Genomic DNA, 25,200 nt, shown 5'->3' on the forward strand with positions numbered 1-25,200 from the left:
GCAATCGTTAGTTAGTTTTTTCATTGATATTTATTTGGATATGATATAATACTCTTCAAAGCATAAAATAAAAAATCTAAAATATGATAAATTAGGTTCTAGCTATGGGAGTTTTACACAACCCATTTTGTAATTGATGGTATTATCATATTATTACCATAAAGTATTTGAAAACGTACAAAGCGGAATAACAAATCATATAAAAGCCATGAAATCTCAAATGTTATTATCTCTAGCTGTCTCTAGCCCTTGAAAAGTTGACTAGACGTTTCGCCTTCGTAGGTCTACGGACTCTACGGCGTAGAGTCTGTAGATATGCTGTAGATGTAGATCTACGAAGGAGTTAGCTCTACGCTACAAAGGATGCAATAAATTCTGACATCTGCGTTTCGTGCTGACGCCCTGATAATGTAATTAATAATTATTATTATTGTAATAGGTTTTTATTCTTTAGTTATCAAAAGAGTTCTGACTACGGTGTAACAAGCAGCCGCGCTTAATGCCGCGAATCCTTTTCAAGAAGAGATCTTTTCTTTTTTACTGAAATGGGCTTAGACGACTTTACTGATCGTCTTTCGGGCCTTCAAGAGAAGCCGCGAAGTGTCGTAATTATCCCCTTTAGTGTTTGAAAAGGATTTTCTTGTAGAAGCAAAATAAGCATTAAAGAATTTAGCAAAGAAAAACTCAATGAAAAATTACGTAAAATCTTTCACAACTAAACGAATTAACAGCATTTGTGGATCTCTCTAGATAGATAAGATAGGTATTCCTCATATGGAGTTCATCAAGTATCAAGAAATATCAAGACAGCTACCTACGTAGCGAAATGTCAAATAGTAGTATTATCTACTATGTAAGTAAGTAGATCGGGAATGAAAGTTACTGGCGTGCTCTCCAAAATAAGCTAACATTCCTTAGTGGAAAACCTGGGAACCCAAGTAGTATATAAACAATGGAAAAAACTTCTAGAATTTGCGATGGGGTCAAATTGCTGATCAAAGGAGTAATACCGTAGATTATATTATTCTATAACAAAAATCGAACATAGTATAGTAAGGTTCGGAATAAAAAGGCTGATAATGAACTACTTAGATACCTAGGGGCTTTAATGCCGGTGCTAAGCGTTGTAAAGACAACATACGAGTAAACATAGACAATATATAGGCAGGAGGAGGGGTCGCAGCCTCGTATCACCGTTGATCGTATGTAGATGCACCGATGCGTGAGCCCTGTGCACCGAACTCGACGTAATGCGCGACAAAATACGATAGTCGTGTGAAACGTCACACTCTCTAATTCACCGCAAACATATTAATGCTAATCCCTTGATTTTACCTACTTATTAAAATTGCACCAGCAATATTTAATCTTTAACCAGTGTGTCCTTCCCGTCCTCACCTATGGTGCTGAAACGTGGACACTGACAAACGGCCTTGTCCACAAATTCAAAGTTGCTCAGCGAGCTATGGAGAGGGCTATGTTAGGAGTTTCCTTGAGGGATAAGATCCGAAATGAGGAGAACCGCAGGGGAACCAAGGCCACTGACATAGCCCAAACTATTAGCAAGCTGAAGTGGCAGTGGGCAGGCCAGGCTTGTCGTAGAGGCGATGGCCGTTGGAGCCGTAAAGTCCTTGAGTGGAGATCGCGTTTAAGCAAACGCAGTGTGGGACGCCCTCCAGCACGATGGAGCGATGATATTAAGCGGCTAGCGGGAAGTGGCTGGATGAGGAAGGCTGAGGACCGGGTGTGGTGGCGCTCTTTTAGGGAAGGCCTATGTCCAGAAGTGGACATCCACAGGCTGATGATGATGATGATGATAATGAATATTTAATCTTACCTCTGATAATATGATGCTCTATCTATTCAATAAGCTGCCGCTCCCAGTGAAAATAACTATGCAGGCGAGGCGAATAAAAACTAATTTTAATTAGGTACCTCTCTGTACATACTCGTATATAAGTCACAGAAAAGTAGTAGAATTTCGCCATTTATGTTAGATATATTTTACAAATCGCCGTTTGCAAAATTATCATTGATAGTATGCTTAAAAGTTAGTTAGACTCCATCTTAATTTTAATGATATACCTAGGTATCCATGTAATAAAATATGAAGATACGTCTGTGTTAATATCCAAGTAGAGTTGTGACTGTGTGACGAATGACTCTCTGTAATTTAAGCAAAGTTTGCGTTTAATCTTTATACAGGCAGTTGCGGTATCCGTAGCCCACTTACTTTTTAAATCTTTCTTGAAAATAGCATAAATCTTACAATAGGTAACTTTAGTGGGTAGTATAAAACTTAACCTACAATTAAGAATCTTATCTATGCCTACAACATAAAAATAGAAAGACCGCCGACCCAAAAAGAGGGGTGTAATAAGTTTGACGTGTGTACCTGTGTATCTGTCTGTGGCATTGTAGCTCCTAAACTAATGAACCGAGAAACTGGTTATAATTTCACTGAGATTTTTTTAAATCCCATGGTAAAATAAAAGAAGATTAAAATAAATGCAGACTAAGTAGTGGTTGATCATTAGTGGTAACTTATTAGTTATACTAGGTAATGGGTTTTGCTTGGTTAAGTTGCTTAATTTATTTTGTTTAATCAGACTTATTATCAAAGTGAGTAGGTATGAAAGCTAACTATACAACTTTCTAATTAGTAGCTAAGTTATAAAAAGTAAACAATCTTGTCATAAAATAAATATCTAACTGCTTTTAATAAAAGTATGTATTATACTTACGTTTACTTACATAATTATTCTGTAATTAGGAACATCCTGTGTAAAGTTAGCAAGAGTTTGTCAAGGGAGCGTGAACTAACGAAGTTTCGGGTTCGTCCCTAAGTTACATTCACAAGGATGAGGATTTGTTTCGACTCACTGATCTTAGACGTTCTCTGTATGCTTACTATAAACTGCTTTGTACAAGTATTTACCTAGCTACAACGTGTGCCATAATATATCTACACCATTAAATTTTTGACTACCATTAAAAAAATCTGCTTACTTAGAATTTCATATTTAACAACTTAATACAGTTTAAAAAAAATATCATCAGTTCTGTCCTACAATATCCATAAAAACGGGCAAGTGCAAGTCAGACTCGCGCACTGAGGGTTCCGTACTCGGGTATTTTACCAACATTTTGCACGATAAATCAAAAACTATTAAATATAAAAATGAATAAAACCCTGTTTTAGAATTTATAGGTAAAGTCCTTTCATATGATACCCCACTTGGTATAGTTATCTTACTTTGCAAATTGAAACATTTTTTTTAATGATGTTGCCACAAATTCGCGGTTTTCAGATTTATTCCTGTATTTGTGCATATAAGACCTACCTACCTGCCAAATTTCATGATTCTAGGTCAACGGGAAGCATCCTATAGGTTTCTTAACAGATAAGTACGACGGACAGACAGACAGACAGACAACGAAGTGATCCTATAAGGGTTCCGTTTTTCCTTTTGAGGTATGGAACCCTAAAAATGGTTGAGTAGATAGGTACAGGCAAATTTTTGATTGGTTATAATTTTATGACTATTTAATTACTTAATTGTAAAATAACAAAACAAAACCTAAGGCCTCATCCGCACGAGAGTTTTTTTAACGTGCTCATGTTAATTAAAGCTAATTCGCACGAGCGTTAAAATTGCATTAAACCCCGGCGTTGCGCTGATAATGCAAAGTGCGCGTTAAAAAAGCGTTGACATGTGAACAGATACTGGGGAATGCATTTGTCCTATTTGAACGCTTTTTTTAACGGACGTTAAAAAAGCTCTCGTGTGAATTAGCCCTTAGGGCTAGATGAAGCATAATTCGCATAGGAGAGCAGTCAGCTGGGCCGGCGGCGGGTCCGTATTAGAATCATAATAATAGGCAGTACTTACACAATTAAAGTCCTATACTAGATTTATTACGAAATATAGCTTTTACTAACACCTTAGTAGACGAAGCTTTTGATGAATCTTTTGAAGCATTTGAGTGACGCTTTTAAAACTTTTTTTAAATCCTGTCAAAAGTTTTATTTTTACCTTCCTAAATTTTTAACCCCCGACCCAAAAAGAGGGGTGTTATAAGTTTGACGTGTGTATCTGTGTATCTGTGTATCTGTGTATCTGTGTATCGGTGTATCTGTGTATCTGTGTATCGGTGTATCTGTGTATCTGTCTGTGGCCTCGTAGCGCCTAAACGAATGAACCGATTTTAATTTAGTTTTTTTTGTTTGAAAGGTGGCTTGATCGAGAGTGTTCTTAGCTATAATCCAAAAAAATTGGTTCAGCCGTTTGGAAGTTATCAGCTCTTTTCTGGTTTTCTTATTACTTTTATCTCAGGGCCACCAGAGGTTACGTATTTTCTGACAAAGGAAATATGTACGATTGAGTAGTGTTAGTAAGTACTAAGAACGCATGCCTAGCCTACCTGCTAGCTTGCTTAGACGGCCAATTTTCAGGTTTCTGATAATCAAGGTACATAAAAACATTACTTACCTCACGTAAATTCTCCAAGCTGATTTTTACGTATATTTTAGGCAATATCCTTAAAAATAGGCTTGCGACTCCTACGCTCCTACGCTCCGTCTCAGGAAGGTCCAAAAGTCATTTGTGGGAATGGGTATAATCTTCTATAACAAAATTCCTCAGTCAATTTTGGACTTGCCTTTACACAGGTTCAAAAAATCTATTAAAAATATGCTCTTGAGAAAAGCATATTATACTATCGAAGATTATGTAAATGATAAAAAAGCGTGGATTTAAACTTCGATTCGCTCCAGCAATGCGCAGGACTTCAATTGCTTTTATACATGGCATAATATTGTATATCAAATCTTTGAAAAGAGCAACCGCCGAGTTTCTTGCTGGTTCTTCTCGGTAGGAAAGGCATTCCGAACCAGTGGTAGATGCTTTTGACGATTCGAAAGAACTTGTAAAAGTCTAATTGAATAAAAACATTTTGAATTTGAATTTGAATTTGAATAAGTCGCCAATACTCCTAGACACTTCCCGCGTCGGCCGTATTGCTTTGCAGACGCTTTAAAGCTCCCAAAACAAGTAATTACTTAACTGCACGTAAATTCTGACGCTCCATTTTTATATATGTCCACCAGGCAACTATTTTAAAACCTGTTACAAGAAGACAGACCGATCCAGAGGGCCAATCATCCCCTAAATTCAATTTTAATGCCTCTGTGGGTTTGAGCGCGAGGGCATTATCTACGCGCATGAGACTGAGTGAGACATGTATTAGGATGTATTGACTTCTCTCTCTCTCTCTTTCTCACTCTCTTATAGTTTACTTATGTCAATTAATTATTAATATTTTAAAAAATCTGCTAAAAATTAAAAAAATTGGAGAATTTACGTGAGGTAAATAATGTTTTTATGTACCTTTATTACCTGATACCTGAAAATTGGCCGTCTAAGCAAGCTAGCAGGTCTGTAGGCATGCGTTCTTAGTACATACTAACACTACTCAATCGTCCACATTTCGTTCGTCAGAAAATACGTGACCTCTGGTGGCCCTGGGATCTTTCACTATTGTAACAGAGGTTCATAATATTATGTCAATTTACAAATGTCAAGCTATCAAGATGGACGTTGCCTAGATACATAATTATTTATTTGAAAATGATGTTTTGGAAAACTCAGATACTTAGGATCGTAGGCGCGGAATTTCTAATTTATAAAATATTATAATCACAGTTAAACGACAAAACATCAATTCAATTATAATATCCAACAGTTAACCAAAGGCCACGAACAATCAACCCAAGCCCAAACTATAGTCAAACTATTTTTAGGGTTCAGTAGGTATCTGTAGAGAAAAAAAAAATTTTGAGTCTCGACAGTTGTAGTCGCGTAGGAGTGCATGGCATCATTAAATATCGTGGGAGGCGATGACCCTCCGCGCGGCTGAGGTTCCCGCTTCGTAGTCGCTTTGTCGCGCAGGTTTGGATTGCCACCTTCTTTTATTTTATCTGCTCGAACTCAGCTTATTTACTTTGACAAAATACGTTTAAAATTCATCATCATCAGGATCAACCCATCGCCGGCTCACTACTGAGCACAAGTCTCCTCTCAGAATGAGAAGCTACCACACTGGCCAAGCACGTATTGGCAGACCTCACGCACCTTTGAGGGAGCATTATGGCCAACTCTCAAGCATGCAGGTTTCCTGACGGTGTTTTCCTTCACCACTTCGTTGTCTGTCTGTGTGTCCGTCTGTCGCATCTTTCAAGAGAATCAAAACTTATAAATTGGGTACTTCCCGTTTACCTAGAATCATGAAAGGCAGGTAGCAATATCTTATAGCCCAAGCACTCTACTCCTGTGGCCCAAGTAAAGAGAAAAATCCGACAACTGAATTGTCATTACATAAAAAAAAACTTGCACGGAACTCTTCATGTGTGAGGCAGACTCGCACTTGACCGGTTTTTGAAAGTTATGTCAAATAAAAATTTGACATGCAATAACAAACAAAATAAAATACAAGCCACTTTATTCCTTATTTCATCGGGTGAAAGTCGATTTCAATTTAATCGTATATCTTAAAAAGCGAAATATTATACGACTACGTAAAATGGGTACATTTTTAAAGCAACGACATGTTAGAAACAGATATTTCGTTTTGGTCGTGTTAAACTATAAGTGAATACTTTGTGAGTCATTCAGATAATTCTTGATTTAGTGATGTTCGGTTAAAAATATTTCATGGAACGTATAATTATTAACATAACATTGATGTTACTTTTGAAGAGATATTAGCTGCCTTATTGGATTTATATTATTATAGAAATTGGGTCTTAGAATGGCACAAATAAACGGTAATTTATAAATAAAAGTTTAAAAAGCGTGAAATAAAAATTAAATTAAAAATTTAAAAAACCCCCGACACATAAACCTCTAAAAAGTAAAAAAATAATAGGTAAGTATGTATGGGCCCTTTAAGAATAGTATAAATAGTAAAGTTTTTATCCAAGCGCTCGTTGCGTCGGGGGACCGCTAAAGTTCTTCTTTCTACAAAAAACTATTCTTTCTACAACAGATGACTTTCATAGTTTATGATAGGTAGCGGTCCCCTGGCGCAACGAGCGCTTGGATAAAAACTTTACTATTTATACTATTCTTAAAGGGCCCATACATACTTACCTATTATTTTTTTACTTTTTAGAGGTTTATGTGTCGGGGGTTTTTTAAATTTTTAATTTAATTTTTATTCTCTAAGCTTTCAATCCTTTTTTACCTTTCCGGTATGATGTCGTGTAGAAACCGATAAGGGATGTTAGGTGTGGGTTGAATAAAACTGCCCTACCCCTTTCAAGTTAGCCCGTTTCTATCTTAAAACTGCATCATCTGAGATTCCAGTCAAGGGCTAACTTGTAATGAGATAAAACAAATCTCTTTTAAAGCAGCACATTTCCTACAAATGTAAAAGGTTTACTGACCTGTTCCCATCCTACGGAAAGCCGTGGCCGGCACCCGTTGTTTTTCCCAAAAGGACGACAGCTCGCCGGTTGAATCACTCACCAGGCTTTGAAAATTATTCCCATTCAATCTGTCCGTTTTAACCGTTAATTACACAAGATAATATAGCAAAACGACTAAATTTTTATTTATTAAATTATATTAATTACAAAATGAAAAAAGATTAAATTAATATTCTCTTATCACTCCCGTTTAAATAAAAGCTCGGTAGCATAAGTCCAAAGGGATGCTGTGCTGGTCAGATTTGCGGTTCGAAAGTTTGGGTGACTTTTCTATAATGACTTCGCCACTCAGTCGCGGCATTCGACAGACTGGTCTGATAATTGTGATCTTTGAAGCCTCTGCGGAGATCGCGAGTCACATCATCCCCTGATTACATCGAGTCCCACCCCTGAAAAGGACCGGGATATCTGCAAGGGTGGAGTGCGAGAGGGAGCGCTGTGATCCCATCTTGTGTCTCGGTCCACAGGCTACATTGTCACAGTATCAGTGGCGGCGAATCTGTGTTACATGTAAACACAATATTATAGGGCCAAAATTTTTATTTCAGTATTACAATCGAGTAGTATTATGTTTTTGCGACTTTTTTGTTTTGACTAGAATGATAAGTTATGACTTTCTTGCGTAACTTAGGTATAAAGCCTTTTATTTTATACCGACAAGCTTAGGTATATCCCAAGGAATGTACCTACCAACCTTCTTACCTAACTTCGCTTCTAGGTAGCATTAAATGTGTTCAGTATCTACCTTTCATACCTGTCTTGACCATGACAAATAAAATTGACGAAATTAATTTTATGTAGGTACCTTGTATAGTATTATGATAAAAATAATAAAACGAGTGTTACTTAATCGTTTCACTTTACATATTTCACCATATCTACATTTCAGCCTCTCCCAAAAGACCGTTTTCATGGACAACGGGTAGAAAAACTCTTTCAGAAATCTATCAGGATAGCAAACATTAAAATGTCAAGTAAGATCTAGGGGTGAGAAGGGAGCTTTAATTGACTGGGCGGTGTCGACGGCCAATAGGCGACCGCCTTTTATATAGGGGGCGGCGCATACGGCTTTTGAATTGAAATCGAGCTACGAAGCGAAAATGCCACGTGCGACGTAGACTTACGGCTTATTACACGATCTGCGGACGCCACCGCAAGATCGTTTTGAAAATTTAAGCGACCTAACACACGTCCGACGGATGACCGACCTTGTTTACATTCGACTAACAATAAAATCGATTTATCAAAGGTAGCCTAGCTCTACGACTTATTACTTACGTCCTACATAGGTACTTACAGCGAGAGTCTATAAGATTAGCGAAATGGACACGGTTGGAAAAACACTGTTTGTAACACAAAACATTAAACATTATGTTTAAAACAGGATTAAAAATCATGTCTAAAAGTGTTTTTTTTTCTTTCCACCTACCTACGTGATTTTGAAACTATTGCCCAACTTATACGTCACTGTCCGCTGTTGTTTTAACAAATCCGTGACGCGAGGCATAGCGTTTTGTTGATTCAAAGGTCGCGGCGTTTCATCCTTTACTTATACAGTGTGTTATGCTTTACAAATAAATCATTTAAAATATGAGGTAGGTATGTAGCAGCAAATAGTTAATGCCTTAGTAGTCCCGTCAATTTAGACATTCGGAGCTACATAAATTCGCAACAAGCTGAAAATTGATGAAATTATTCAAAATATAATCATAAATAAAATTTGAAAGCTCCTTAACTTTCTCCTGTATGGATTTTTTTAAAATTCAAGGTCAAAGGTCAAAATAATGAGCTTTTCACGATTTTCAGCAAAATGGTAAGTTTTATCATGAAAATATATCGAACAAAATACATATATATAAAACAAGTAGATCATAAAATTATCTATAAAAAATGTTTCAATACTTTTTTCCTATGAGCCACCGTTTCTGAGATATAACGATTCAAAAATTTGTAAATGTTGTATTTGACTGAAACAGTCCTTGGAACAAAAACGAATAAGATAGAAACTTGATATTGTAATCCAACCAGGTAAAAAAAGAGTTACCCATTAATAGCCTAGGTAATAGAAAAATCTAATATAATAAAAAAATAAAATAAAAGTATACTTAAATATGGTATAAGAATCAACAAGCTTTCCAGCCTTTGTTGACAGAACTTATATATATTTGCATGAATGAGAAAATCTCACGCTTGTCCACCAGTAGGAAACAATTGGACAAAAACTTATGTTTTAAAAATAACACTTATTTTAAATTTAAAATCAATTGAGAGTTATATTCTTTAGGATTGTTCATTTTTGAAAAAATAACACATGGAGCGTATGGGGTGTTCACCCCACAGGTCACGGGGCTATGGTTCCCACATAATATGTATAAGAGTTTCGGGACAGTCTTGGTTATTCTTGACACTCCTGTCAGAGCTGTGCTCCTGTCTACTGAGATCACTTATAGAGAGAGAGCCAGTGCGTGCTTACTTTCAGCTTTTATAAAATAACGAAGCTCTGGCACGCACTGGCTCTTTCTCCATTGTCACAACTACCGACACACTCCAGCTTCACTCGGGTAACCAAAACAGCACGGATTTGTGATAGTATTTTTTAAATAGGTACATTTTTGATTATTGTGAGTAATATTGAAGAGCAACACCTCCACAATGTCATCGTTTTCATAATACCATTAGGTTTATCCAGGTTGCGGCATTCTAAATCAATTTATTCGACAATTCATTACCATAGTTCTGGCGATTTGTAAGAAACTTTTGTTAATTATTATACTTACACTTAAATCTTCTCGAAGAATCAACACCATCAAAGAAAGAAAGAATGGTAATTAATATCCATATGCAATTGGTGAATTCTGAATGAAAATTCTTACAGTTTCTGAGATCAGAGCGCACGAACAGCGCACAAAGGCAGCGGAGAGACTTTTATATTCTTTTATGTAAGTAAGAATTAAATACTAATAATTATTATGGAAATACTTTCCGAATCATATATATATGATATGAGTATCATACCCAAAGAATTTCCATAATTTAAGTTTTTAACCGATTGTCTATTAAAATGATTGTGATACCGTCAACCTCGCATGATGTTTACCCTACAGAGCCACGCGGCATGGGTGTGTTAAGCGCTTGAACACTTCAAATAATGTGCGCGTGACCGGGCCATTGTCGACCGGGCCCCGCTTAAGCCCTATTTGTTCACCGAATAGAACAACTTCTGATGAGTGTTTAATAAGTCCTTCAGTTGTTTACATTTCTTGTATGAACCATTTATGTCTTTATACTGCATTTAAGATGTTTTATTTCTCGATTGAAAGTTAAAATGCTGAAGGATTGAAAAACTATGTATGGTCTATAAGTAAGTAGGATTAAGTAGTAGGTAGCTACTACTTAATCCTACTAATACCTATTATAAATGTGAAAGTGTGGATGTTTGGATGTTTGTTAATCAGGCAAAAACAACTGGACGGATTTGGCTGTTTAGAATCGAGATAGATTATACCCTGGATTAACACATAGGCTACTTTTTATTCCGGAAAATCAAAGAGTTCTCGCGGGATTTTGAAAAACGTAAATCCATGCGGACGAAGTCGCGGGCATCAGCTAGTTAATAATAATTTCAATGTATATTATAAGCACTACTTAAATAATAATAATTTCAAAGTTTATTATAAGTATGTCTATATTAAGTGTCGTGAACAAGGGTTTTATTTACAAATGCCAAATACTGATACATTATGGCTTACAAAACATCAAGTTAAATTCGCTGCGTATATCTAGTTTTGAACTGATAAAGTGACATCTTATGAACTAAGAGCCCAGGAGGGCCAGACATTCGTTATTTTATAAAAGCTGAAAGTTGGCATCCCCCTGCCAGTCACCCCTAACTTTAACATGTCTTGGATGTCTGGCAGGTGGCTACCATGATACTGTGTACCGATCTAGCAATGTATTACGTGATTTCTAATACTATTCCGAAGAAAAAATAAAAAATCAGACCTTATACTTTAACGAAAGATTTTATACGTCTTTGTTACCTGTTATCTGCCAAAACCATCATGGTCCAAACTTCATAGTCGCTGATCGTTGCCTTCCTGTGTTGTCCAATGCGCAGAGAACACTTTCAGCTTTTATAAAATAGTGAAGATCTGGCCCTCACAAGCTCCAAGCTTATAAATATTATAAAGAAGTATTACATAGTTATACCGGATGATTAATTAGTAATCTGTGGGAACATAACTCTGAGAGTTGAGAGTTCTATTTGTATTCTGTGTAGGTACGTTTCAAACAAAGTTATTCACATTCTACATGGAGTCCATTTGGCATCATTAGTGATATCATTGAGGATCCAAGAAAACCACGGATATGATAAATCAAGATATAAATTTATTTTAGTCGGAAAATAGGTACCTGCCTAGAATTTATCCGAATGTAAGCTAGTTAGTTATTGGTATGGTAGGATTGGTAGGTAAGTACCTATATGGATTGGATTTATCAGAAATCTAATCTAAATTAGCCTGTACTGTCCCACGTCTAGACAAAGGCTTCCCTTCGATTTTTCCACCATTCCCTATTCTGTGCCTCTTCGTTAATTCATCACGGCATCAGTCGCCTCGCCAGCTGCCAAGCTGCCACGCTGGCGTTGATGATTGTAGAGAGACCAGAAAGAAGCAGCTTAACGATAAAACAAATTCACTTAGGTGCAAATGGATTAGCTTATTATATTTAATAACAAAAAAATATGCGTCGAAATTAAAATCTTCCTTTTTAATTGGCTACAATAAATACGGATATATTTAGAGCTGTACGAGCTTTTATTAATTAATATTATTATAACTGGTCTAGTAATCTTATGAAAACACACTGGTCAGCAAATAAACCGGGCCACCCGCACAAGTAAACACCTACCTACTTACATACTTACACAAACCTCTTTTTACTTTATGGACAAGGGCCGAGATTATTATGTCTTTTAACCAAATCTATCCATGTAGGCTGCTGACAGAAGTTTCATCTGTTAGACCACATTTCCACTTCGGATGTCCGCTTTCACGATGCTTGCCTGTACTTACAAGTGTTACGTATACGGTCTACGCATACGTATTACGTTCAGTTTACCATATCCAAGTGTTTGGCGGTAATGTGTGGTCGCTTTCACCGGTGTGATAGCATACACCTGCGCGGGTGACAAATGAGTGCAGAGGGAAAAATCGCGCACTTGCCGTGTTTGGCTGAATTAATTCGTCTCGCGGTTTCTCTGAGAGCGTCATCCTTTGTGATAGAGATAGGGAAATATAGACCGACCATCACAGTCTATATTTGCTTCCTATCAACACTTACTAAAAGTTCGGCGACCTGCTAGGCTCGGATGGTAAAGTAATAAAACAGTATTAGAGGTCTCACGCACAGTCGGATAATATCGGATACGCAAACTTAAAACGAAAGCTGCAAGAGTTCAAAACGCGTCCAGGGTCTCAGAAGAAGTCATCCGGGTATTCTTTTCATTATTTTATAACCATTTCATAATATAAATTAAAACTAAATTAGAACTATCAAAGCTAAGCTGTTGAAGCAATTCATTCCCAAGATTTCCTATCATTCAAATAATTCTTTATATTGTATTAGGATTTTCAATAGATTAACGTTTAATTTAAAAAAATTAAACTAGTTACATCTCTTCTCTAATCTCTAAATATGTCTTCTGGGAGCTTATTTTAAAAACGTTTATTATTAAACGTATTCATTATTTTTCAGGCGTCCTGTCTGATCGTTGCTACGGCGTAGCGCTCGTAGCAGGCACTTAGCTGGTAGCCCGCGGCACTCTGATTTATGTGCCGGCGACATTCAGCCGTGACAATTTATTTCAATTAGCGCCGTACGCCCCCGCCCCCGGCCCAGCATCGCTCCGCTCCGCTCTGCTTTACAAGATTTATACTACATCATTGTTTTCTAAATTGTATATTTTGAACGCATCATTCATCTCTAGATTTAAATTTTACATAATTTATCCTTCGCTCATCTAGATTCACTTTTTGTTTCACCAAGTTTAATTTCTCACCTATAATATACAATCTAAAAAATTATCTTGCCCTGTCAGAACGAGTAAGTACTTACCTATCCAACACATGTACAGAAAGAGTGAAGAAACTCAGCGTAACCGGTGACATGCCTATGCGCTTCAACCATGCCTCGATAAAATTGTAATCTACTTACTTATGTGAGTAAGTATTGTCAATAATTTGTTTACCTAGGTCATGGAACTTTAATTTAACCATCGAATCCCATCATCATCATCAACCATCATCACTAACGCCGGCTTACTACTGAGCACGAGTCTCCACTCAGAATGAAAGGGTTTGAAAGACTTCAAACACCTTTGATTATGGAGAACTCTCAGGCATGCAGATTTTCTCATAATGTTTTCCGTCACCATTAAAGGATAAAACGCACATAAGCCTGAAAAGTTGGCGTGCCCGGGATTAAACTCCGGATCCCCCGACTAGGAAGCTGATATCATAACCACGATTCCATCACCGCTATCATAGCAACCCATAGCGGACTCTATTCATGAAAAATAATTTAATAAAACCCTTGCATATCGTCGCGTTACACTAATCCTCGCCATTTTCGCGGCGAACGCGCATTTTTTCTCAATCGAGCGCTAAACGGTTTACTCAGAGAATCCCGATTATTCCAGAGCATTCATTTGTTCGTTAAAAGCGTGACTATTCTCAAATCCGCCGTCGGTCGGCAAACAGGGAGCGGTGGCTCGCGAAAAAGTCCTTTTAAAAATGTTGCGGCACGTACGGAAAGAAAACCTCCATTACTGCCGAGAGGGAGACTGTTGGCACAAAGATCTAAATCAACGACAGAATAAATAAATCTAGAGATGTAAAATTAGACTTTTTTGCATTATTTTTATATTTCACTAACTGATGCGCGCGAATTCGTAGGTACGCGTGGATTTAGGGTTTTAAAAATCCTGTGGGAACTCAGATTTTCCGATACAATTGGAATTTTCCGCATCGTGATTGAAGTACCAAACAACAACCAATTATGTAGTTAACAAACACATTTTCGGATTTATAATATGGATCATGGGTAATGATTTTAGTAGATCTATAGTAATGTAAAATTGAGGATTTTTTGAAAACGGTTTATGGTACATATACATATGGTACCAAGTTTTAAACTTTTTTATCAATCATAATATTCATCATCTACTTACTATAGGGAACCGGGATGGGTATGTAAATATACGTAGGTCTGGTCTGGTCCGAGACTTCGGTGGCTATAGTAAATGGTAATCACCACCATATCATAGAACCAAAGACTATAAAGTCGTACAGCCAAGCGATTTTTTAGAAGTTTAGAAGCCAACTTGAAACCGACTGTACTCACAAGACGCATGAAATCAGAGTGAAGATTGCTTTATCTAATTGAAATAAGTATATTGCTTACTAGCCCGCCCTTTATCCGCGTGGATTTTAGTTTTATAAGTTCCGTGGAAACTTTGATCTTTCAGGATATAAAAAGTAGTCCATGTCACTCTCCTATATATCCATGATGGTATCCATGAAACCACGTCGACTAATTGCTCCGTCGCGTTGCGGCGGCGTACTAAAAGGACAAAGCATACAAACACACACTTTCGCATTTATATAGTATGGGTAGTGATGTTAAAATAAATAAAACGCTTAAAAGAATGTTTGTTAATTCATTTATTTTTTTATCAAGCACGTACAAACAAATGTGAAACAAGATTCTCTCATTTACGTAAAAGCTGGTAGATTCGCTAAGCTTTTAATGAGAGCAGCATATATTTCTACTCCTTCGAGAAAAGTCTTCATGGTGACGTATTCGTCCACATCATGTGCTTTGACTGGTATGTTTCTGTTTGTCGTAAAACCGATAGCTGGTATACCTAATGCCCGTATTTCCAACATGTCAGTAGTTCCTGGGCATACTATCGGCAATACAGTCACTCCTCTGAAAATAAAGTGAAAATTGCGTCAACCTTTCAGCATTATATAAGGGGTAGATATGACTACATCAATAATTATTCACTGTTCTCGACAGCTAAAAATTTTTTTAAATAATAAATAAAAACCGATTTCAGTAACCACAAACACTAAAAATTAAAATTCATTACCGAATTACGTATGTACAAGAGTTAATTTAGTTCTATATTATACCTAATATTTTTTGGAGCCGGTGCCAATAATAACTAAAAGCCACACGAACCGTCTATTCTACATATTGTTTTGGGCCTCCACATTGGCACCGACTCCTAAAAATATTATTAGCTACATTAACTCTTGTATAAATAACAATTATATTCGGTAAATAAATTAAATTATTTTTGCTTTTTAAGAAGCATGACTGTCGTCAAGCGTAAGCCTATCTTGAAATTAAAAAAAAGCGTAAATAGGTAGGTATCTATATTCAATAAAAAGGCTTACGTACAAATTGCCTAGTGTGTCTTGCATAGCCACCCAATATTGATTGGAGTCATCGACAGCAGTTGCTTCTGAAGAATTGATCCTTCTTATAAATTCTAGTTTCGTATTGTTGCCGAGCTTTGCCATCCAAGAGTTTACCTGTTAAAATTAACGAGCATCAGTTTTATTACATTCTTAGGTTATCTTCTCTACTCAGAGAGTATTTTTGACAATTTAAACCCTAAAATGAGGGTAAAATAGGGGTTTATATATGTGTGGTCCACGCGGACGAAATCGCGAGCATAAGCTAGTCATTTATAAATTACTAGATGATAAGCGCGAATCCATCCACATGGATTAAGGTTTTAAAAAAATCCCGTAGGTGCTCTTTGATTTTCCGGAACAAAAGTATCTAGACTAGGTCCTGTATGTCCCCGGGATGCAAGTCAACTCTGCAGCTTTCGTCAAAATCAGTGAACCGTAAAAAGCTAGCAAATTGACAGCAAACAAATTATTACATTTATTAATTTATTTTTTAAGAGGGATTACTACCTACGTACAATATTTACTTAAGTAGGTATTACATATTTACGTAGGTAGGTACAATATTTACGTAGGTAACAAAGGGTCAAATAAAAGAAACAACAAGTAAGTGAAATAAGATATTTAGTAAAACAAATTACCGTAGTCTGAAAGTCTGAGACTTTCTCTTCAACTGCCAGCCTTACATCTACAACAACCGACATGCGACTTGGTGCTACGTTGGTAGCTATTCCACCCTAGAAAAAGTTGTCAGTAAGAATAAAACGTGATTGCCTAGTGGTTAGGACGTCCGCCTCCTAATCGGAGGTCGGGGGTTCGATCCCGGGCACGCACCTCTAACTTTTTGGATTTATGTGCGTTTTAAGAAATTAAATGTTACTAGTTTTCAAGGTGCAAAGTAACGCCTGCATGCTTGGATATGCTGCATAGAAATATAGGCTAGTGTTTAAGTAATTAAGAGGGGTCTCTCCGTCACTCGCTCCATACAAACGTAGTTCATCTCTCATTGGAATACTAACCAATCATACTCAATGGAATTTTGTAGAAACGTTCCAGGAACTAATATCTATACCTGTGGTTTTCCAGATTTCTGTTAAAATATTCGGTTTCAAAGTAACACGGTCTTAATAATTCACATACAAATCTTTGAGCTCCTGTAATTTTGAAACTACATATTTTTAGAAAAATTTATAACAGTACAGACACAGATATTAGTTTCTAGAATATGTCTGCATTTCATCGACTTCGGTTGCTTAATATTCAAATGAAATCGGAACTACGATTGTAGGGAGTAAGTGACGAAGAGAGCCCTGTTAATAATTATCACTTATGGATCTTACTTGAATCATGTTAATGTTAAGGCTGGTGTAAGCTCCAGAATCAGATTCTGGTTTTGATTCCTTTATTTTGATTTGCTGATTTCTGTATGCCACAGCTGTGTTTATAAGTGTCTGGACCTAAAATGTTAAATATTTTTATCATTATACTACCTGTAATATATTCTGTTATAACTTATATGAAAATTAAAGCCAAGCACTATGACTGGACTAGGTATGACTGGACGGACAACCGCGCGATCATCTCAACACGGCGCGCGGCTGCTAGATAGGATCACCCTTCTTGCAATTTCGAGCGGAGATACCGAAGAGTGGAGGAGGTTTTAAGTCCGTAGGCGCTACACTTGGATTGGACCCAGTGTGTGTGGAGTGGAGTGGAGTTGGGCCTGCCAGACGGTATCTATGAGGATTTTTCTTCTCCAAATGAAAAAAAGAGGTACCTATCTTTTTTTTACCTACCTAATGTAATAATATTACCTTAGGTACGAAACTAAAATATGTATCTGAGATTAGGTATAGTCCGCGACAGATTGAGATGGCAACGGGGGGGGGGTTTCACCCCGCACAACCGCTCGTGTCACCCGCGCTGGCCCGCATCAGGTTAGCTCCCTCCCCGAATGCCATTTAAACCTTTCGCGTACTAGGTATACTAGGAAATACATACTTAGTTCACAGTTACATTGCGTTATGAAGCGCACCTCTTTCTGTAGTGTGACGTGATTGAAATCCTTGTAAGTAGGTACATTGTACAATGTACATAAATACATATAGATTAGATATAATATGCGTACGAGCAGTGTTGCCGGTTGCGTGATAGGCAGTGATAGCTACTGCAGTCGCCGTCACGTCGCACTGCCATTGCTGTATGTTTGTTGCAGTAAATATAACAATCGCTCTACCTGATCTATAGTGCCTCCTTCAGTCAAGAAAGACCCATGACCGCCTGCGCCGTGAACTTCAAACTTCATTTCTAATATTACAAAAAAACATTGAAACAAATTATGGATTAAAGATTAAATAAATGTTTAATATACATGAAATCTTATAATCAACCACATTTTATGCTTCATTATCAAACACTATCCGTCTACCAACACGTTTTTTATTTTTTTTTATGCTGAATAAAAGAAAGTGAATCAGAATAATCTTAAAGACTACCCATTTTAAGCTTATCCTGGAAGTTTTTATGACTTTATGATCTTCTTGTGATGTACCTACTTATATTACAATATATAATATTTATGGAATCGATAAATATCATAATCTTATCTAATCTAATAAATAACAGCTCTCTCTCTAATAAGACTATGGGAAGGATGCATTTTAATGTAATGTACGAATTGCCATATAACATCTTATTGGACGATTGTTGTGGCTAACTAAGAATATAAATAGGAAAGTCTTACGCCAAGGTCTCTTATCGGTGTAAAATGCGTACATTATTTCATCACTAGGTGACGGCACGCCTTCATCCAATGCGAATCCAACATTCATGGACTTAAATTCTTCTGTCTTGACAAATGGGACAATTCCTTTAAAACCACCAGTTTCTTCATCTAAAATGTTCATAATATATTAAGAATGTGAAGTCGTTATATCTAGTTAAAAAATAATAAGATTGTAAAAAATTACTAATATTGCTATCGAGATGTCTTATTCCCACTAGTTCAACCAATTAGTTTATTTTATTTTTTGTTGTGTTGAGCTAGTGCGACTCTATTCCCAGTAGTTCAACCGCCTCTGGGGCAAAATAATTGAACACAGCTGGTAGTGCTGAGAATTCATGAAAGATTAACTACCTATGTACTCGTAAATTGGTACTTGCATTTTATGTTTTAAAAAAATTACGGTGTCTAGTTTGAAGAGATTAAGTACCTAGCTTAAAGCTTAGGTAGGTACTATTAAGGCTAGATTTTCTGTCAGGATATTCGAAGTTACAAGACGTGCACTTGCATTGGATTGATTTTACTTAACTCAAATCCTAATTAGTAGTTTTGATGAGGTTTCGAACAGATCCATTAGATTCCTTTTTTGGATATGTTTCTACCACATCGGAAAAAACTGTATAATAGCCTTACCTGGCATAATTGTTATATAAACAGTCCTATCTAAAGTGATATTTTGTTGTCTGAGTATTCTAATTGCTTCTAAATATTGAACACCGGTGGTCTTACAGTCCTGTGCGCCGCGTCCGTATAAATAGCCCTTATCATCAATGTGTGCCGCAAACGGAGGGTATGTCCACAAATCCTGAAGAAATAAATAATTTATTATCAACTAGCTTTTGCCCACGATTTCGTCATGCAGATTTCGATTTCGTAATATTTTAGTTTATAATTTATCGATAAACAGTAGCCATTACAGTAACTGTAGCCTAGACAACTCTTTGCACATACCTGCGTGTGGAAGTACCTATACTAAGTACAATACGGGTCAAAATTAGCTAAGCCGTGTTGAAGATAATCCGGACAAACCCAGTCTGGATTTGTTATCATGTAGGTAGGGTGATACTTGTACCTACAGTAATAGTTGTTGAGATTAACGGGAGTTTCTACTGACATAATATCTACATACTAGCACTAGTTACACAATCAACGACACGTCCGCGTCGTCGTGGCTAGCGCGCGAGTCGCAAGTTCTCGCATCGCAACGCATGTGGCATCCAAAAACGCATATCAGGATGATGTCAGGCTATTAAACAATAAGATAAAGTTAGGTAGGTACCTACCTACTATAAAAATTGCACTCCACTCTGACTTTTTATGACTTTTTATGATCTTGTGATGTGCCTACTTATATTACGATATACAATATTTATGGGATCGATAAATATCATAATCTTATCTAATCTAATAAATAATAGCTCTCTCCATCGCCAGCTGATGTAACCCTGACGAATCTTTCTTCTATAATCTTTATTGCACTTTAAAAAATTAAAAATGTCTTACTCAGGAGTCAGGTCTAGATATACTTACTGCATCGGTCGGGACGACATCCGCATGTGAATTTAACATTATACTGGGTAGCTCTGGCTTGGCACCTTTTATAGTAATAACGCATATCGGCAGCCCAGCAGGTCGATACTCAGCAAACGGCAATCCCAACTCAGCTGCTTGACTCTTCCAAAAGTTTGCTGCATGTTCTGAATTGGTTTTTTAATTATTTACTAAGTACTTCTAATGATATAAAATATCTAACATCTGATGCAGCTCTATATTAAAATCCAATTCAATCACTTCAGTAATTAACGTAGTTCCTTATTCATCTCTATAGGTGAAGGGTTTAAATAGTGCGTCGATTATTATCTATCAAAATAAATTCTGGAAAATTATTTTTTGGTAACATTTCAAATTCAGCTTTAGCATAGCGGCGACGCTTCATAGAACTACACATACATACATACATACATACATTACGTTACATACATTACATTACGTTTACATAGTGTTACGCAGCTAAACCCGAAAGTTAAAGTTTACATTAGTCACAGAAGATATTTTGTTGAACGTTTTTAAAAAAATTCTATTTCTAATCCCATTCATATTTTTCTTGTTTTTAGAAGTTATTTAGTAAGAAACTCTTATTATCTGACTATATCATTTGAAACCGCAACCCCAAAATTCAATGAATAATAATATATTGTTGTTCAACTTGATCCAGCGCTTAACCCTGCCCATAATTAGTGCTACCCAATATATACTTAAATAAATTAGATTTTTTTTTATAAAAGAATTACTGGAGTGAAATATTTTGCAAATATATACTTACCTATATTTTCCTCAATACTGGTGTCTATTTGAATGTACTCCTGTAGCCTTTGCACTGCTGGATCAGTTTTATATTCTTTTAATTCATTATGGAATTTTGATATTATACGACATACGCGTAAGTTAACGACAACAGAATAGATCAAAAAATAGTATAATACGTTAAACATCTTAAGCAGAATTTAGAATACTAAATAAGAATAGGTACCTACTTACATTTTATAAAAACAAATTCTTATGTGACCTAACCGGCTCATCACAACGTTGATAATAATGTTGATAATAATACCCAATAGGTGAGTATTATTTTTGTAACAGACTACGAAATACGATTATTTCGTCTTTTCGTACTGGACGTTACTCATCCACACTTACGTCCATGTTTAAATTAATATTTAAAATGCATATCTAATAAATATCGTCTGTTTGTTACATTTTCACGGAAAATCCGCCCGATTTAGTAGAAGGGGGAATATTACCCATGTTATATTTTTGTAGGTAATTATATTAATAACTAATTTTTACTAGGTAACTTGTAACTTGGTAGGTTTTCAGGAAGATAGGTCCTACGGTCAAGTAAATGAAAAAATCCAAAAACCGTAAATTTATAGTTACATCACAAAAAAATTAAAAAAAAACAAATTTACTAAATCACATTAATTTGCAGTGCATAAAAGTGTTTACTATGTACGTAAATCTTGTACGATGGCACGGAACCCTTCGTGTCTGAGTCCGACTCGCACTTGACCAGTTTTACTTATTTGTCCTGTTACATTTCAGTCTATTACCTACTTATTATGTACTTAGGTACATGTTTCTTTTTAGGGTTCCGTACCTCAAAAGGAAAAACGGAACCCTTATAGGATCACTTTGTTGCTTTACCTGTATATTCTAAAACAGATTTTTATTTATTTTTATGCATACTAGTTTTTGATTTATCGTGCAAAATGTTGGAAAAATACCAGAGTACGGAGCGCGAGTCTGACTCGCACTCGGGCGGTTTTTTCTTTTACTTCATTCTCTCTATCTACACACTCACTGTTTATATCCCCGGCCGCTAAGTTCGCATATGTATATTCTATTTTGTTATGTGCATAAAGAATTAAAATAAAACGCCTGTATAATAAAAAACGAAATATTATAATTTTTTAATGAACATCCAAATAAATTTCAATACAGTATGTACAGCTTTTAATTATTCCAAACATGTTTATTATGAACTAAGTATTCTTGATTGCAATCTTCGGGTATGCTTTGCTTCTCTTGAAGGTTTGCTAAACTTTTTATGAGGGCCACATAGATATCAATTCCACGGAGAAATTTTTCTACAGGGATGTATTCGTCAACGTCATGAGCTTTCTTAATCATATTAGTCCTCGATGAAAACCCGATTGCCGGTATGCCGATCTCTCGGAGTAGCAACATGTCTGACGTTGCTGGGCAAACAGTAGGCACGACTCTAAAACCACTGCAAATAAAAAAAAACTAGCTTACAAGATGTAGGTAGGTAAGCACATGAAAAAATAAAACCCAACTTTATTATTTTCTTAATCTTAATGGGAATTTATGTCAGTCATGTATAAATCCAACTTTTACTCTTGAAAATACCCAATAAGTAGGTATTATTGGTACCTATACAATTTTGGAAAACATTTCATTTGACCTTCGTTTGATAACAAGCTTGACAGTTTTAAGTATATGTATTTCATAATTCTTAGGGCTCCGTAGCCATAGGGGAAAAAATGGGGCCTTATTAATGACATTCTGCTGTCTGCCCGTCTGTCCGTCTGTCGGTCTCTCAGTCCCCGTGTAACAGGTATCTAGCTCGTAGACGAAATGACTTACATACCGGAAATTTTGGTATTGGTGTAGAACGTTGACTTGACAGACACACGCTTTATAGCTCAAGAGGTGAAAGGAGCCCTAAAGAGTCCCTGATAGGTACTTATTTTTACTCTCACTTTTCTTAATTTTATTATTACGTAGTTTGTGTATCGAGTATACGTACAAATTTTTCATAGTGTCCCGTATAGCCACCCAGTATGGATTGGAGTCGTCGACGGCAGTTGCGGCAGATGTTTCGACCCGCCTTATGAAATCTACGGTAGTTGTACTGCTGAGTTGAGACAGCCACGAATTTATCTGAGAAGAACAAATAAATGACGTAGAACAATATAGTAAAACTACGCTTTTAGAGACTTTCGGCTAGATTTTTTGACCCATGTTCTTGCGAAGTCGGCGTTGGTATCAGTATGGAGCAATGGTATGGAGTGATTAATAATGTTACAACTATGACTTTTTTGTTATATTAAGAAGAAAACATCATTTTCGATGAAAATCAGTCGGTTTGATTTCTTCCGACATCTTGCACAATTATTGTTATATTTCAACAAATTAATACAAAACAATATTACTATAGGTACGTATAAACCTTTCTCTTGAAGCACTCTTTCTATTGATGAAAACCGCATCAAAATCCATTGCTTATTTTAAAAGATCTATGCGTACAGAGGTGCAGGTGGCGAGAAGCGACTTTGTTTTATAGTAAGTAGGTATGTACCTACCTAGAGATTCAAAACTTCTTTTTAGGAAAAACCTCTACTTGAAAGTCTATACTTTTTAACTATATACGATATTACAGTGAAATATAATCAATATTTTCTTACTATTTAGTAAAATGGAAGTGACTTACCAAAGAAAGGAAATCAGATACTTTCTGTTCAACCGACAACCTCACGTCTATCACCACAGTCATGAGACTGGGGATGATGTTAGGAGCTAAACCGCCCTGCAAAAGATTTTAAAAATGAAATAAAAAGTTATAGTACTACTATCTAACTTAACAATTAGAATTCTAGAATATTAGAATATTCATCAACATATCTGTCCGCGCCTTGGTAAATATAGCCGATGCACTGCAGAACCGAGGTTGCCGCAATAGAATCCTGAACGCATTATTATATTGGACTCGCAGAGCATTGTAAGCCCTTTGCGTGAACCCACAGGCTTGCTGAGTATAAGGATGTAGCCTAAAGGGTTAAACTCTTTGGTTAAACCACACAAATTAGATTTCTTCGTTTTATCGATTTTCTAATCTTAGCTAAGTGTTAAAGATTAAGTAGGTATATTTGCTTATCTTAACAGCTATGAAATTAAAGCGATCCTTTGCGCGTAATATCCGGGCATATGCTTAGTAGAAAATCTTATCTAAGGTTACACAAACTTATCTAAGATATGCTCAGACGACTGCAATAACTACCATCAGTGCGTAGGTACTTACTGTATAAGATGTCGCATTGTACTTACTCGGATTCACCAAGTAGATTTTTATTAGTTCAAATGATTACTTACATTAATCATATTTATATTAAGAGAGGAGTAACAGCCGTAGTCGTTCGGCGAACGAGATGCCATTATGTCAAGTTGTTCTTTTCTGAATTCCATTGCCATATTTATTAGAGCTTGAACCTTAAAAAAGACAACGTTCATAAATTCAATCAAATAGGTAATTTTAGCCTGTAAGGTGAACATAACATTTTACATTCACCATCGTTGATAGAATTCGATCATTGAAATACTTCAGCGTTTCAGTCAGTTAAATGAATCTGAACTTGTTTTAAAACTTAATTTGTTCATACATCTACCTACCTACAGTCAGCACCCTGAACAGAAATCTTCCGAAATTAAAATTAGTTGTAGGTACCTACCCACTGAATTTTCCACTATAACTCACGGTGCTTTATAAGTTCTTACCTAGTACCTACTTATCTATCCATTTTACTCTTGACATTTTTGTACATCGACACTCGAATTCTATCAACGTTGGTTAGATGTAAGATCTCACTAATTACTCTCAATCTCTTCGTCGTATCTCATTTCGGCCACCATATCTACAGATTTAGCACACCGACGTCTAAAAACTAATTTCCACACTATCCGATCCGATATCGGTATTCGGTATCATTCAGCGTTGAACACTGAATTAGCGAACTATTCGATATAAAGAAATTATCCGCTATAGGTGATCACTGATCAAGCGCAACTTTACACTTATTAATTGACGTACCTTATTCAGTTTTTAAACAGATATGTGAATATAAACTGAATTATTTGATTCTGAC

The 25,200-nt window shown here is 36.2% G+C and overlaps 1 protein-coding gene across 1 annotated transcript in view; it reads right to left on the reverse strand.

Moving 5' to 3' along the window:
• LOC123869722 overlaps positions 1-25,200 on the reverse strand; it is a 60,232-nt gene that overhangs the window by 3,459 nt on the left and 31,573 nt on the right. Inside the window, exons 13-25 of the mRNA XM_045912721.1 lie at positions 24,431-24,547; positions 23,772-23,867; positions 23,088-23,221; positions 22,274-22,547; positions 21,081-21,249; positions 20,288-20,454; positions 19,391-19,562; positions 18,719-18,868; positions 18,212-18,282; positions 17,316-17,432; positions 16,617-16,712; positions 15,959-16,092; positions 15,252-15,481 (exon numbers count right to left, since the gene is read on the reverse strand). Coding sequence (XP_045768677.1) covers positions 15,265-15,481; positions 15,959-16,092; positions 16,617-16,712; positions 17,316-17,432; positions 18,212-18,282; positions 18,719-18,868; positions 19,391-19,562; positions 20,288-20,454; positions 21,081-21,249; positions 22,274-22,547; positions 23,088-23,221; positions 23,772-23,867; positions 24,431-24,547 — 1,914 coding nt within the window. The 3' untranslated portion in view covers positions 15,252-15,264. The remainder of the gene's footprint in view (positions 1-15,251; positions 15,482-15,958; positions 16,093-16,616; positions 16,713-17,315; positions 17,433-18,211; positions 18,283-18,718; positions 18,869-19,390; positions 19,563-20,287; positions 20,455-21,080; positions 21,250-22,273; positions 22,548-23,087; positions 23,222-23,771; positions 23,868-24,430; positions 24,548-25,200) is intronic.

The sequence above is a fragment of the Maniola jurtina genome, chromosome 11 (genome assembly GCF_905333055.1).
Source record: "Maniola jurtina chromosome 11, ilManJurt1.1, whole genome shotgun sequence".
NCBI lineage: Eukaryota > Metazoa > Arthropoda > Insecta > Lepidoptera > Nymphalidae > Maniola > Maniola jurtina.